This window comes from Alligator mississippiensis, chromosome 7, assembly GCF_030867095.1.
Source record: "Alligator mississippiensis isolate rAllMis1 chromosome 7, rAllMis1, whole genome shotgun sequence".
Lineage (NCBI taxonomy): Eukaryota > Metazoa > Chordata > Crocodylia > Alligatoridae > Alligator > Alligator mississippiensis.
The window spans coordinates 82,395,289-82,409,400 of NC_081830.1; the positions used below are offsets into that span (position 1 = coordinate 82,395,289).

Below are 14,112 nucleotides of genomic sequence, written 5' to 3' on the forward strand. Positions count from 1 at the left end.
CTGAATTTCTGAGATAAGCCAATCTTTCCATAGTTTATCAAAGTCTGCCTGTCTTAAGTCTAAAACTCTGATCGGTACCCTATTTTTGGCTATACTGCACTTAAGAGTGTCCTGAATCAGCTCACTTGGTGCAATATCATTTTCCACAACCAACTCTTGTAAGATCCTCTCTGCTTACTAAAAAAAAATCTAAAACAGCATTTCTTCTCATCATTATAGTGACTATTTGATAGGGAAATTTATATGCCAAGAAATACTTAACATTTTATAAAAACTTTAGAAGGTATTTGGAAGTTCTAATCATTAAAATGAATACTTTTAATTTAAAAAATCCTTTCCCCTTTGCCCATGCTTTGGGTATGCTTCAACAAGTTAAAATAAATTAGAGTAAATAACACATTTTTCTTCCTGAAAGGCTGTAAAAGTGAAAGAAGCAATGACTATTATCATCAATCACATGTCATATCTTTATAATGACCTTGGGAACGGTATACTTTGGCAAGTAAAAACATAGATCTGTAGAATGAAACATGAAAAGATACTGAAAAATTCACATCAATTTTAAAAACAGTATTTTATTATGACACATCAACATTTTTTAATATTAAATAATGTTATAACCTTTCTGTATTGCAAGTTCAGCTTTCAAGACCAAATACCCCTTTCTATAACCAGTCAGATTCAAATTTTGATTACTGTAGTAATAATAATAATAATTTGCACTTTTATAATGCTTTTCATCAATAATTATGTTAATTCAGCCCCTACCACCTTAGGAGGTATCTAAGTGCTATTATCCCCATTTACAAATGGGGAAGTAAAGGCACCAAGCAATAAAGTGACTTAGAGAGATGTCAAGGGCCCAGTTGTATATTCCTTACTTGGGCAAAGATCAGGCTATTAATAAGAGTTTTGTCTAAGAATGACAGTTATTATAATGCATTTGTTTGAATTTGCTTTTTCCCTCTAAACTCTTGGTGGAGGGGAGGAAAAATAGCAACTCTGAATGAAAGGACCATTGCTTTGGAACCTCACCGTCAGTCACAACAAGAACATGTAACATCAATTTACAGTTAAATCCTGCTGTCCTTATACAGGCAACTGTAACTGCTCAACAGGAGGAGTTGTACAGGATCAGAGGACTGCAGGATCAGATCCTTAGTGGCTACCTGTAATGGCTGAATTGTGATCTCCAGTATTTAGAGAAAGTTGGCATCATTCACAATGTAACTGTTTCCATGGAATGCAGAGGAAATCAGTTCCCCAAACCTTTTAACGAACAGTCTGCTCAACAAGATGTCCAAGCACCTTCTTGGCGAATCTTGAGAAGATCAAAAATTGCACCTTCATTGAAGTTTATTTTGATTCAGTTTCTTCATCCATTAACTCCACTAGTGCAGCATGTCTGTTGGCTTGGGAGCCTTCTTGGTAATTAACCTTCTTTATTATTCCCGCCTTTGGAGCCCGTATGATATGCTGCACACAAACAAATCCATAACAAATTAAGAGGATATTCTCAAAACGCCTCAGTCTTATTTTAACAACAGCTCCACCTTACAAATACTAACCATAGGTGTAAGAGATCAATTCAACATTTGCCATTTGCTCTGACACACAAAAAAATTGTTTCAAGCCTTCTTTTAAAAATGTAACTCAAGTTACTCGGGTCTTTACTCATTCTATATTTAATTGAAGGGAAAACATCATTGTGTGTGGACAGCCATAGTAGGGGTTAAAGATTTTGAAGTACAAATATTTGCCTCTAGTTTTATTAGTCAAAAAGAACAGTGAACTAAATTAAACATCTTGTAAAAGAACATACTCTTAGTTCAAAAATGTTAACAATTCAATGGCTCTGTTCCTTTGAGAGGGTGCTGCTGATTATTAAATACATCTTTGTTTGATGGCAGAAAATGCTTATATCACAAGAACAATTTATGACACTGAGGGTGAACTCTTTTTTGCACTGAAGTGTCTAAACAGGATCCCTCTAATTTTAAAGTGGTCATTAGGTTGTTTCTTACATCTTAATAAGTATCACAAAAAAGTGAGAACAAGTCAGGCAAAGACTGGCAACCCCCCCCCCCCCCCCCCCCCAGAACAGCATACGTAACACAAATAACTATGTTACAACCACCTACATATATACAATTACCAAAATAATTTCAGGTAAACCTAAAGGTGTTTTCCCAGTGCACAGATGTGGGATTTTACACATTATTGATTTACAAAAGAGCACAGCAATAAAAAAATAATGCATTTCAAACACTAGTTTTAATATGTTACATCAGGGCTGTCCAACTGGTGGCCTGCAGGCTACATGTGGCCCATGACAGATTACGCTGTGGTCCCCACTCACCTGGCCGCTGCTCCTCCCATTGGTCTGGGTACAAAAGCAGCCAGAGGCTCCTGGCTTCCCCTCTCTCCTCTAGTTGCTGGTTCCTACCCTCACCCAAGAGGGCATCACAGTGCAGGGAGCTGTGGATGAGTGGGAAGGGGGAGAATTGTGCCTGCACAAGGCAGGAGTGGGGCTGGAGTGCCCGCAAGGGCACATGTTGCAGTGGAAGCAGGGCAATTACGCCTGTGCAGTGCAGCAGTGGGGAAGGGGTGTCCAATGTAGCAGTTGGGGGAGGTGCCCACACGGTCATGCAAAGCGCTGCGGAGAGCATCTGCACAGCACATGGCCCAGCGGGCCGTGCCTCACTTGGTAGGGCCCCGGTTGTGTGGTTGCTGGAGGCCTGGAAGTCACACAGCCCTGTGTTACATTATTTAATTCACCTACTGTACATTAATCTGGAAGATAAATAAATCAATCCAAACTCAATCAGCTCTGAGTACAGGAACTATAGTGCAGACAATTTCAACTAATGTAAAAAATTGTAACAAAATGATGGAATATCCAAAGACTACTAACTTGCATTTCCTGGAGATTCTTACAAAGAATCTTTACTCTCTGTAAAGCTTTATGCAAGTAATAATCAGCAGGATTACAAACAAGAAAATTCTGGGTACATTTACTGATAGACTCACTGCTTGCTGAATTTTTTTATGAAGCACCCGCAGGTAATACGTATAATATGCTTAAATCACCGAAGCAAATAATAACACATTCAAATTATGGAAGATAGTTTTGTGCTTGGAAAGAATGGATGACTGGTTTCTGGTGGGTATAAAGGCCTAACTGAACTTTGAAGCATTTGCAAAGATTATGGACGTAATAGCTTTGGTTAATAAAATAGAAGTAAACAGAATCCTCCAAAATCTCATCAGATAAAGAGGTTTGTCATATTGAAAGTCGTGCTGATGGCAAAACAAGGCAGAATTTGTATCATACTGCAATGAATCAACCTCAATCCACATAAGGATCACCGCGTTTTAATTTTTACAGTAATTAGAATCTCTTTAATGTTACGTACCTCCATTTTCATAGCTATCATAACCATGAGAGGGTCTCCAGCTTCTACCTTGTCTCCTACTTTCACAAATACCTAGAAAACCAAAGCAGGTAAGGCTTGAAAAACACAGATCCATACTAGATTTGGGGAGGAAAGGAAGACCACAGTTCAAGAGAGAGCACAGTTCCCTAGCCTCATGGAAGTCAGGGCGTGGGGAGTTACATCATACATTAGAGCTCAGTTCTGGTACTTGTTACTGGACTATCACCATTTGCCACCGCCCCCTGTAATGCTGTAGCTGCCCTGTTCCAAACAGCCTGGTCCTGGAGGAGTGTGTTAAGCTGGCTCTAAAATGCCCATTGGATTGAACCTCTCTGAGGCCACAGACAGAGAACGCTGATGTGACGTGTGTGTGCCTTGACCTAAAAAGACTGAGACAGTCCAGGGGGTGCCCAGAAGCAGAACTTTAGGCACTTGAGGTATCTGACTGACAAAAATGAACCTAGGAATCCTACAAAATGAGGCTGGGTTTTGTGGACTGAGGCACTGGAATTTCACGTATATTCCATATTAGGTGCTTAATTCTTTTTGGATCTCCAAGGGTCTCCCCCTTCCTAGCCATACTGACGCACAGCTCAATACTGAAGGCACCTTCCAGACCAGTTTCTTGATGGGCTTAGCTGTCACAACAAGGACATTCCCCCCACTCCCCACAATTATTAAAAGGATTTTTTAAAATAGTAAGATTAGCTAAATATTGAGAATATTAAAAAGTGTACCCAAATCCTCTGCAGGAAAGGAAGTCTAGAGATCACTTGTTCTGCTGCCTGGAAGGCAGAGTCAGCTGAAGGCATTTTCCAGCTAAGAGAAGCCAGACACTACCTTGTAACTGAGAGGTCTAATCCTGCCTCCTCTGGTAGAGATGAAGGCTATAGGGGCTAACCCTTCATAGGCTGTATTGGAGACATTCACTCACGCCCATTGTAAAAATTACCTTTTCAACTGTTCCTGTCATCGGTGCTATAGCACCTCCCTGAGGTCCAGTTGCACTCACTCCAGACAAGTATTTGGGTACTGGAAGACCAATTTGAGCACTGCCTCCCTAAAAAAAAAATAAAATGACCATTAAGTTAATGTCATAAAACACTTTAATTAGTACAAACTCTACTTACATGAATGTGGGCTATGGCTAATAAGTTAGTAAGTTTATGTTGATTTCATCTGACATTCATTGGAAAGAGATTTTAATTGTTTGATCCCTTTTATTAGGGAGAAAAAGTTTAACCAGGCAAGCAGGGAGATTTCCTCTCCATAACTACTATTGTTAATGCAATGCAATGAAGAAGATGCCAAAGTTATTTTATATTAATGTTGCAAAACTGGCTGGTACCAACTCCTTGCTCCTTGAGCAAGCTTGATTTATGTTTTATTATTTAAAAAATGAAGTACATTAAAATAAAAATATCAGTTACATGATTCCTCATAAATACTTCTCAGCTGCAACTATTCTAGTAACTTACTGTTGTAGTACGGTTCAAACATTATTTTTCAACATGCTATTTTTGTACAGTCTCCCAATGCAGTCAACAGCATTTTATCTTTTTTCTACAGACAATTAATGTACTCAGTTGTAGACCATCAGCTACCAATCTCTAATTATAGTAATCCTAGCAAGGATCAGAAGATTAGAGACTGCTATCAAAATCTGAAATAACAATCCCTTTCTTTGCCCTTCTTACAAATTTTAGACTGCCTGCTTAAATCAATAATTCCCTGTCTTCACTCCAGCTTGCTCACCCTCCCACACATAATGAAAAAGAAAAATTTACCGGTAAGAAGAGATGAATCGTGTTGTCCAAAATGACCAGCTTGGATTTACAAACAATCCCATTTACTGAACTTCTTAGGTAAGTCGAATCTCCCTTATGAGAAATGTCTCCAGAAACAAGGAAAGTTTTCTCTCCAATCTGGAACAGTTATGAGTGTTAGGCATTGTCCATGTAACAGGTCCGCACTGAGCTTTTCCAAATCAAATCATTAATGGCACAATTCCCACGGCACAATACTCAGTAGCATTTTCTAGTGGCAGGCTGGAATGACCTAGCTCAGGTCCAATGGGGCCTTGCACTAGTAGCTGGATACTGCTGCTGCTTTGCCCTGTCATGGGATGGGTGAAGTTCCCCACCGCTGGAACGCTAAAGCCCGCCACCGCCAGAATGCTGCTGAAGCCCCTCAACTCTAAAGGTGAGATCTGACCTGCAGGCCTTAGGCTGCTGACTTCTGCTTTAATGGGTAAAAAGTAACATACCTTATTTACTTGATTCAAAGTACCATCATTATCAGGTGAACACTGGCTGGCAAGGACCACTGCAGGACTCAAGCCCTTGGGGCAGTCGCCACCAGCTGACTGCAGATCAGGACTGTCCCAGGACTCAAGCCCTGGGGCAGTCCTGATTTGCTGATGTTCACCTGATGGTTGGCCAGCTCCAGGGGCCACATGGGGACTTGAACTGCCCCAGGGGTTCCTGGTGCTTTCTGACAATCAGCTGACTGTCAGGCACCCAATGTGTTGGTGCAGGGGGAGCCTGGAATCATCATCCCAGGCTCTCCCTGCACCAGAAATATGGTGCAATTGGGATCTGATTCCCAATCCCACAATCACACTTCCTGTCATGCACGAGTGGCATGGGAAGATGCACAATTGTTGGGATCGAGGAATCAGATCCCAATCTCACCTTTAGAGAATGTCTGTCAGGGGCCTCAGAGGCATAAATAAGGAGCAGTAAATCTTGTCCTGGTTAATACTACTTTTGTCAATTGTTTAATCTTTACAACAGAGGATCCTTACTGATGTCCAATTCCCTTTCATATTAAAAAAAACCCCAACATAACATTGCTAATGGTTTCAAGAGGTTTGTCAAACTTATAATGAAAATGAACCTATTCTGGACGGTTAGGAGCAGCAACAGCATTTGATCCTATTTTCTTGGTAATTGCATGCTTAGGGTATATGAATTGCTAGTCTTCCTATGCTCTAAATCAAGGGTGTCAAAATCACTTTGTGCCTAGGACTGATTCCAGGCTGTATGGTCTGGATTTAACCCAAGGTATATGGTGGCAGCAGCAGCTTCAGCCCCACTGAGCCCCATATTCCTGTACCAGAGTGGCAGCTCTAGCTCTGGCACAGGTCACACAGTGGCAGCAGCAGAGGAGGTAGGGACACAGCAGTGGCAACAGGCAAAGCAGCTGGAGGGTGACTTGACCCCACCCTGGCCCCATGCTTCCAATGCCCTTACCACGGTAGGAAATTAAGCAAATTAAAATGGGCTCAGATGATCCCAGAAGATGACTACATTATACACTATAACAGATAGCAAAAAAACCCCATGCCCCATGCCAATCTGATGAGGGGAAGAATTCTGTTATGAATCCAAATTTGGCAATCAATTTGATCTTGAGTGTGGGAGCAAGACCCACTAGCTAAGCACCCAAGAGATTTTTAATACCACTGGGAACACCAGTACATCCATCAAATGCCCAATTCTATGTGTGGCCAATGTCCAATGGTCCAGAGGAAGGGGGGAGGAGGGCAGGAAATAACCCCAAATCCTGTAAGGCAGGCGTGAGGAAAAAAATCTGTGGTCCCTGAGCATGACTGACAGAAGTCCTGAAGTGTAGAAATTCCAGGTGCCTCATCACAGAGATCAAATTTCCTTCCAGTATCTTCATGGTAATACCAAACAATCCAAATTCACACGATACACTCAGATTATCACACCAAAAAGACCCATAATTTATCAAGCTCCATCATGAAAAAATTCAGGTTTCTTGTTTCCATCACTTTCTTCAGAAGGCCATTCCAGAACTTCATCCTCTAAGAATTAAAATCTTTCCTGTAATTCCCAGTCTCAATTCATTCTTGTCCAGTTTGCATCCATTTGATCTTAAGACAATATTATTCTTAATTAAAGTAGGTCTTCTCCCTCTCTGATATCCACCCCAAAAAGTATTTATAACAAGTTTAAAGTCATCCTTTTTGAGAATGACCAAAACTGCACCTTTAAACAGGACCTTACCAATGTTTTGTATCATCATACCAATACCGTCCTGTCTCAGCTAAAGATGCCCTGTATAATCCACTCTAGAATTGCATTCGTTTTTTTCACAATGACATCGTGCTAGCAATGGATGATTATCCTGATTGGTTCCTTTCTTCATGTTGCCTCCAGTAAATGAGGCTTCATCCGAAAACTGAAGTTCTTGCTTTTGTTCCCTAAACGCATGACTTTGCACTTCATCCTACTCAGGTTCATGTCATTTCCGTTATTCCACTCCACTATCTCCTTCTTTCTGTACTATACGCCAGTCCTCCTCTACGCTGGAAATACTTCTCATCTTAGTGCTGTTCACAGATTTCACAAGCGTGCATCTAGTTCTTTCAGAGCACCAAGCAGACTGTGACAGCAGCAATTTAACACTTGTAGTGGATGTGCACCGTACACTAACGACAGTTCCTTGTGAATTGCATAACAGTTAGTTGGGCTCCATAAAAAATCTATTAAAAAAAAAATTTATGCACCCTTTACTTTCCAATTAGTAGGGGTCTACCCAAGTTAAGGAGGTGGCTGGCCGATTTTGCAGGCAGACTGCCATTTTTGAGGGCTTATCATGGCTGCCCCCTGCTGCTGACTGGTGGAGCAGGCTATCTATCGTACAGTCCCGCCCTTTGCCACTGACTGGCTGAGAGTTGTCCACCAGGCAACCCCACCCCTCATTGCTGACTGGTGGAGAGTGGCAGGGCCGCATGACAGGTAGCCTTCTCAACCAATCCGTGGCAGGGGGTGGGGACAGCAGCCAACTTACCTGCTTGCCTTCGTGGCAGCAGCTCCCCTCCCCCAGGGTGGGCTGCGTGGCCAGGAGGACTGCTGGCTCCTCCTGGGGAGCCACATTTTATTTTTAGTAAGGTTTTTTCCCCCCCCATGGATTTCACAGAGATTGCCTGATTTTGCAATTTGCACGAAATCCATGCAATCGTGATTTGGGCAGGTCTCTACCAATTAGCAAGTCTTAAATATCTACAGTACTGAAAAGGTTGGTCCATTGGCTCTTCTAGGGGAATCCTTATCAAAAACGGTGGAAAAGGCTCAGCAAAACACAGCCGTACAATATTCCTACAGAAGACCAGCAAGGATTTAATAGAAGCCATTCAGAGCACTCAGCAAATTGCACCCTCTGGATCCAGCATTTATAACTAGCTCTAACAATATCTGCCTTTACTTTAACCTACTCTGAAGTAATACTTCAGTTTGGCTACCACAACAGGTTTGGATTATGCGTTTCAAACAAAAACTCTTTATCCTTGTAAGCTGAAAATACAACACAAATTATAACACGTCAAGTACAACAGTGAGGGCAGAGAGGAATGGGAAGGAGACTACTTATGGGGTGTTACATTCACAACTGTGAACTAGACATATCTTTATAACAGTGAAGGAAAGTTTCAGTGAATGGGTAAGTTTTTTGTAACACTTTCATCTAATGCACTGGGAGTTCTGCACCAATAACAACTTTAGCATAGGACCAAGACATTGAGAAAAACATCTTAAGAGCATTTCCCTGACCCTTCTGGTATTGTGTTTCTCTTAACTGACTTTCCTGAGTACAGGATCAAGGTCCTGAAATCCATTAAACATGCTACGAAGGGCAGAGATTGTATTTAGAGCTTTGTACATGCTTCCTCTGCTGCCAGATTGACCAAAATCAGATCTGCTGGGGTAAAGAAATCTTGGTTTAAAAACTTCTAGAACTAGAGAATCCACCACAGCTCTTGATAAACTGTTCTAATGTTAGAGGGGTTAAAATTGTCTTTGAGACTCAAAGACCCTCTTCTATCAAATTTCTTCTCTCCACATGAGGATTTGTATGCTGAACAATTCAACCCATCTCCTTTTTGATAATAGACTGAGCTCTTTCTAATCATTCTTGTGGCTCTTCTTCCACAGCACCTTGTTTTTTTTTAATCAGATGTGCCTCCCACCCTCTCTAACTTCCTGTCCTTCTGATACTCAGTCCCAGTCTCCTTTCCCATCCCAGCGCCATCTTCCTTCCAGCTCCTTACTGACCAAAGGCCAGCTCCCAGTCACAGCTTCTTTGCCCAGCCAGTCCTAGTGATCTTCCACACCTACCCCCAGGTTCCCGTTTCCCCTCTCCTTATTTGCCAACCTCCGCCCCAGCCTCTCCCTTTCACCAGACTTCTCATTCCAACTTCCTTCCTCATCCACGGGGTCTGATTTATATCTTGTCTGCATTCACACTGGACAGTTTTTATCCACACTGCAAGGGCTTACTCCTAAGGGGGTGAAGCATAAAAAAGACAAGTTCTTTCCTTGCCATTTAGGTACACGATTCTACAAGAAGCACAGCTTGGAGCTGCAATAGTACGGAGGGTCCTACTCAGCCACTGACTGAAACATGCCTAAAGCAGGTAGAATTTCAGTAAATGTAACTGTTAAAAATCAAAGAAACATTGACAGAACATGTGCAAACTGCAATTTCCAAAATCTTATACCATGGCTACATTTGGATGGATTTTCAGGAGACAGCAAAAGGCCCATCTAATGCAAAGGCCCTCCCTGTCAACTTTCAAGTCTCAGCTCTGAAGTGTGGAGGCCCTAAGAGCTATTCCAAGGGAAGGTTGCCATAATTTTTTAAAACAGGCAGAACTGTTTATTTCCCTAGCTTCCGTCTCAGGAACAGCTAAATCATTGTGACTGAAAATGTACAATAAATTCAGCCTGGGGCAGACATTTGGTAGAGAAAAGTTCACAGCAAACAATTAAAGTTTAACTGCTATAAGCAACTGAAAACAGGGTCTTATAATGAGAAGTGTCAGGTAACCTTGATACATAGTGACACCAGCCAACCTGGAGTAAGAAATATACAGCATATGAACTCTATTGATAAGATACTGAAGAGAAAATAAGACTTTACCTGCATGTTATATGAACCATCATGATTGTAATTTACAGTTATGTCCACATCTGTTTAATAAAAGTATTAAAAAACAAGATTTACTTACAGGACTTGTGAGAAAATGAAACAGGAAAAGAATTCAGAACATCTTTGCAACACACAAAAAGTAGTTTTTAAATAAAGTCACTAACATTTTAAGATCAGCCCAGCAAGAACTAAGCAGGGTTGTCCTGACATTTCGATCTACATTTTCAAAGCTGAATACCTAAAGACAGGTTCTTAAATCCACAACTAGGCACCTCAACAAAGGCTTTAAAGAACTCAATGAAGTCAACAGGAGCTACAGTTGTTCTGCTACTCTGAAAATGTGACCATCTTTATTTAGATGCCTAAATATGGAATGGCAAGTTTGAACTTAAGGACATCGTTTTAAAAATGTAGTCCATATGCACAGATGTTGCTTTCTTTAAACATGCTGACCAAAGCTTGTGATCCTTAAAATTATTTTCTACTTCTGTTTACTATTACCTTTTTGGAATATTTGTATGTGGGTTGAAATAACCTCGTCTCTTGAACACACTTTACTCACAACTAATCACTTACTATTTTCACCATCCAGAAGAGTCATGTTTCTAGTGAATGATACATTTAGTCTTCTACCACTGCTGGAAGCAAACGGTGAGAACTTATCTGGAATACAAGATATATAAGCATATATACAGTCAATGTTGCATTAAATGCATTATTAAAAAAAATCCCACAAAACACAAAGCATTTACACACTGCACTTCTCATTTTCAAAACTCTTTATTAAAAATTATTAAACATCTATGTTGTATCTAAGGACCTTAATCTTGTTGGGACTCTGTTGCACTGTACTGCTGTACAGAGTTAGTAACAGTCCTTGCTCCAAACAGTTTATAATCTAGGTGTTATGCATAACTCTAGAGGAGAGGCACAAGTGGACCGGGAGCAAACTGTTATAGTACACTCTAGGTGTGGGCACAATTTTTAGACTGCTATTAATAACTGTAATTTGCTACCTGTCTACCCAGGTGGCACTTGTCATCTAGAGGATGGCACTTGCTAACTAGAGCACATCCTCCTTTTTTTATACGTATGAAAATTAACACACCAAAATTAGAAATGCAAGATACTTCCCAAAGAAGTCAATGGAAGTCTCTGCACTGATCTCAGCGGGTATTGGATTAGGTGACTTTTAATGCGACTAGGTCACCCTAGTAGTACCAACAGTAGAACTCAGAAGTTCGCAGTTATTAATGCCACGCTCAATCTACTAAAAGCATTGGTTACCTAAGCTGTGTTCTACAGACTACTGGTCTCTGAGGCCCTGGTTAAGTGGTCCACAGCTGGTCAGTGGATAAAGGTTGGTGTTGCCCAATGCAAAAGTTCCTAAACCTCTGATTGCTGGAACTTGCAATAGGAGAGAAGGGGGAAGAAAATTCTGGACGTGCCCTGTTCACTTTGCCCCTCAGCATCTGTACTCTGCCACTGTAAGAGATAGGCACTGTAATACAAGGCAGAGGGAGAGCTGTGTGTTCCTATCTGAAAGGCTCATAGCTACCTTCCCTCCCATGACATACTTAATCTTAGTCACCAAAAGAAGGTTGTGCCTTGCCTTCTCAGTGGATTCTACAGTAGATAGTAGGCAGATGTTAAAAGGAGTGGCCTTAAACAGTAAACAATGAGGCATAAAAAAAAATATTAAAAATATGGACAAGAGTTCAGATCTGTCTCACCCTGTCATAAGGAAGAGTGAGCCTTACCATTGGACTGATCTCTAAACACATCAGTCATCATTTTCTCTTTCAGGATGAGTCCCAAAGCTGCCTGACACAACACCTCATTATGGGTTGCCTTTCTGCTTGGAAACAATTCTTCATGGTGTTGAGGAATGAAATTGGTGTGTACATTTCCAGCCTCAAACTGCGAGTGTCCCGACAAGCTCAGTAAGAAATCGATATTGGTGCTTAGTCCTACAATCTGTCAAAAAAGAAGGATTTTCCCAAACGAGAATGAAGAGCTAGAAATGGACATACGGTTCTCTGTTCAAGTGGCACATAAGATAAGTTTTCCTAAAAAGTGGCATTAATGAAACATAGTATTTATAAGAGAAAGCATAAGCATTCCCATTAATATATGGTTGATTACCTAAGAAAACATCCTGGAAAAAAAAGAAGCTAGGATGTTAAAAAAAAAAAAAGATTTTTTTCCAGGTTTCCCCAAACTTTTCCTCCACAGAAGTCACCAGAAGATCAACCCATACTTATTAAAGGGAAAGAGGCCAATGCTCAATGTTTTGAAAATTCTCAAGTATTTGAAGGAACAATGCTAACTTGAAATAGAAGCAATTATAAAAAAAGTTCAAAACTGTTTCAGATGTAATACCTGTGCTAGCCCCACAATTTCCCTTTATTATTGTAACTATTAGTCTCTCCTCCCCCGCGTTGCTACAGTTGAGGTAGAAATGGACCTGAAGTTGCACTGGATTAACTGTACTCACATTATATTGATGAAGGCTGTACCGTAACTTCCTTAATGCTGCTTGGCGATCCTCAGCCCAGACAACTAACTTAGCGATCATAGGATCATAGTGCACAGAAACTTCATCACCTAAAGCATAAAGGAAACCATTCTAAGTCATTGAGGCACACCTTCCGAATAGAGGCATGTTTGGTGCTGTGCTGTATATGCAATAATTGGTAATGGACAGGTGTCACAGTGCACTGCATGGCCACAGCAGAAATTCAGGTTTGATTTGTGGACCAGTCTTTCAATGCCAAGGCCAGTCTGCTTTGGCATGTAGCAGAGATAAAGCTATTCACCACTAAACTTTGCTGAAGAAGGTGCCATACTGACAGGCTATGAAGGGAGTCTGTCTGATCTGCCTATCCCAAAGGAGTGATAATTAGAGTGAAAAAGGAAATAACAAAACATTCAAAGATCCAACACAGCAACACAGATACAGTTATGTGTCAAATTATCTATTTGTAATTATGGTAAAATTCTTGGGGACAAGTTCTGTCTCAAATATGCATAAGCACAGGACCAAAAGGCCACAGTCACTCAAAAGAATTGCTTGAAGAACACGTTTAAAAAGAATAACCTCTATTTTCAATACTATCTTTAGTTTTACCTTGTCTGACACCAGTTTCTATCCTGGTGAAACTGTCAGGTGGTGGTGTAGACAAATGCAACAAGGGTCCAGCCCCTGGCATGAAATTATTGGTAGGATCTTCGGCATAAATTCTAGCTTCAAATGCATGGCCCCGGAGTGAAATTTCCTCCTGTGCTAGGGGAATCTTCTCTCCTGCTGCAACCTGAAGGCAGAAGAGTAATTTTCTTTTTATCTAGAAGCAACCTTAACATTTGCAGTAGCGCACTAGCAGACAGGTACAGATCTTGTCTCTCACTCCCTTTATATATTGTGCACATACACACTTTTCATAGAAAACTACCAATGAAAATACATTAGATGCACAATTATGCAACTGCAGCATGTAGTCCAGATGTTTACAACTGTACAACAATAGAAGCAAGTGTAAATTGCAATGCAGCATGATAGATAGGGAATTAAAAAGAACACTGCGCTAGAAATAATAAGTACTTTAGCACTTGAACCAGAAAACCAGTCAGTTTGCAATACACTGATCATTTTGATCTTGTTTTAAGCCTAAATTCATCCATGATGACCAATCTCTCTCTCTTGTTTTAAGGTGTCAAA

At 40.8% G+C, this 14,112-nt stretch overlaps 1 protein-coding gene across 2 annotated transcripts in view; it reads right to left on the reverse strand.

Moving 5' to 3' along the window:
• Positions 1-555: 555 nt before the first annotated feature.
• Positions 556-14,112, reverse strand: part of MCCC1 (methylcrotonyl-CoA carboxylase subunit 1) — a 30,282-nt gene continuing 16,725 nt past the window's right edge. For both annotated transcript variants that reach the window (XM_006262034.4, XM_059731180.1), the window contains exons 11-19: positions 13,525-13,708; positions 12,892-13,001; positions 12,155-12,371; positions 10,971-11,057; positions 10,386-10,435; positions 5,225-5,362; positions 4,390-4,497; positions 3,417-3,488; positions 556-1,476 (exon numbers count right to left, since the gene is read on the reverse strand). In XM_006262034.4, coding sequence (XP_006262096.1) covers positions 1,357-1,476; positions 3,417-3,488; positions 4,390-4,497; positions 5,225-5,362; positions 10,386-10,435; positions 10,971-11,057; positions 12,155-12,371; positions 12,892-13,001; positions 13,525-13,708 — 1,086 coding nt within the window. In that variant the 3' untranslated portion in view covers positions 556-1,356. The remainder of the gene's footprint in view (positions 1,477-3,416; positions 3,489-4,389; positions 4,498-5,224; positions 5,363-10,385; positions 10,436-10,970; positions 11,058-12,154; positions 12,372-12,891; positions 13,002-13,524; positions 13,709-14,112) is intronic.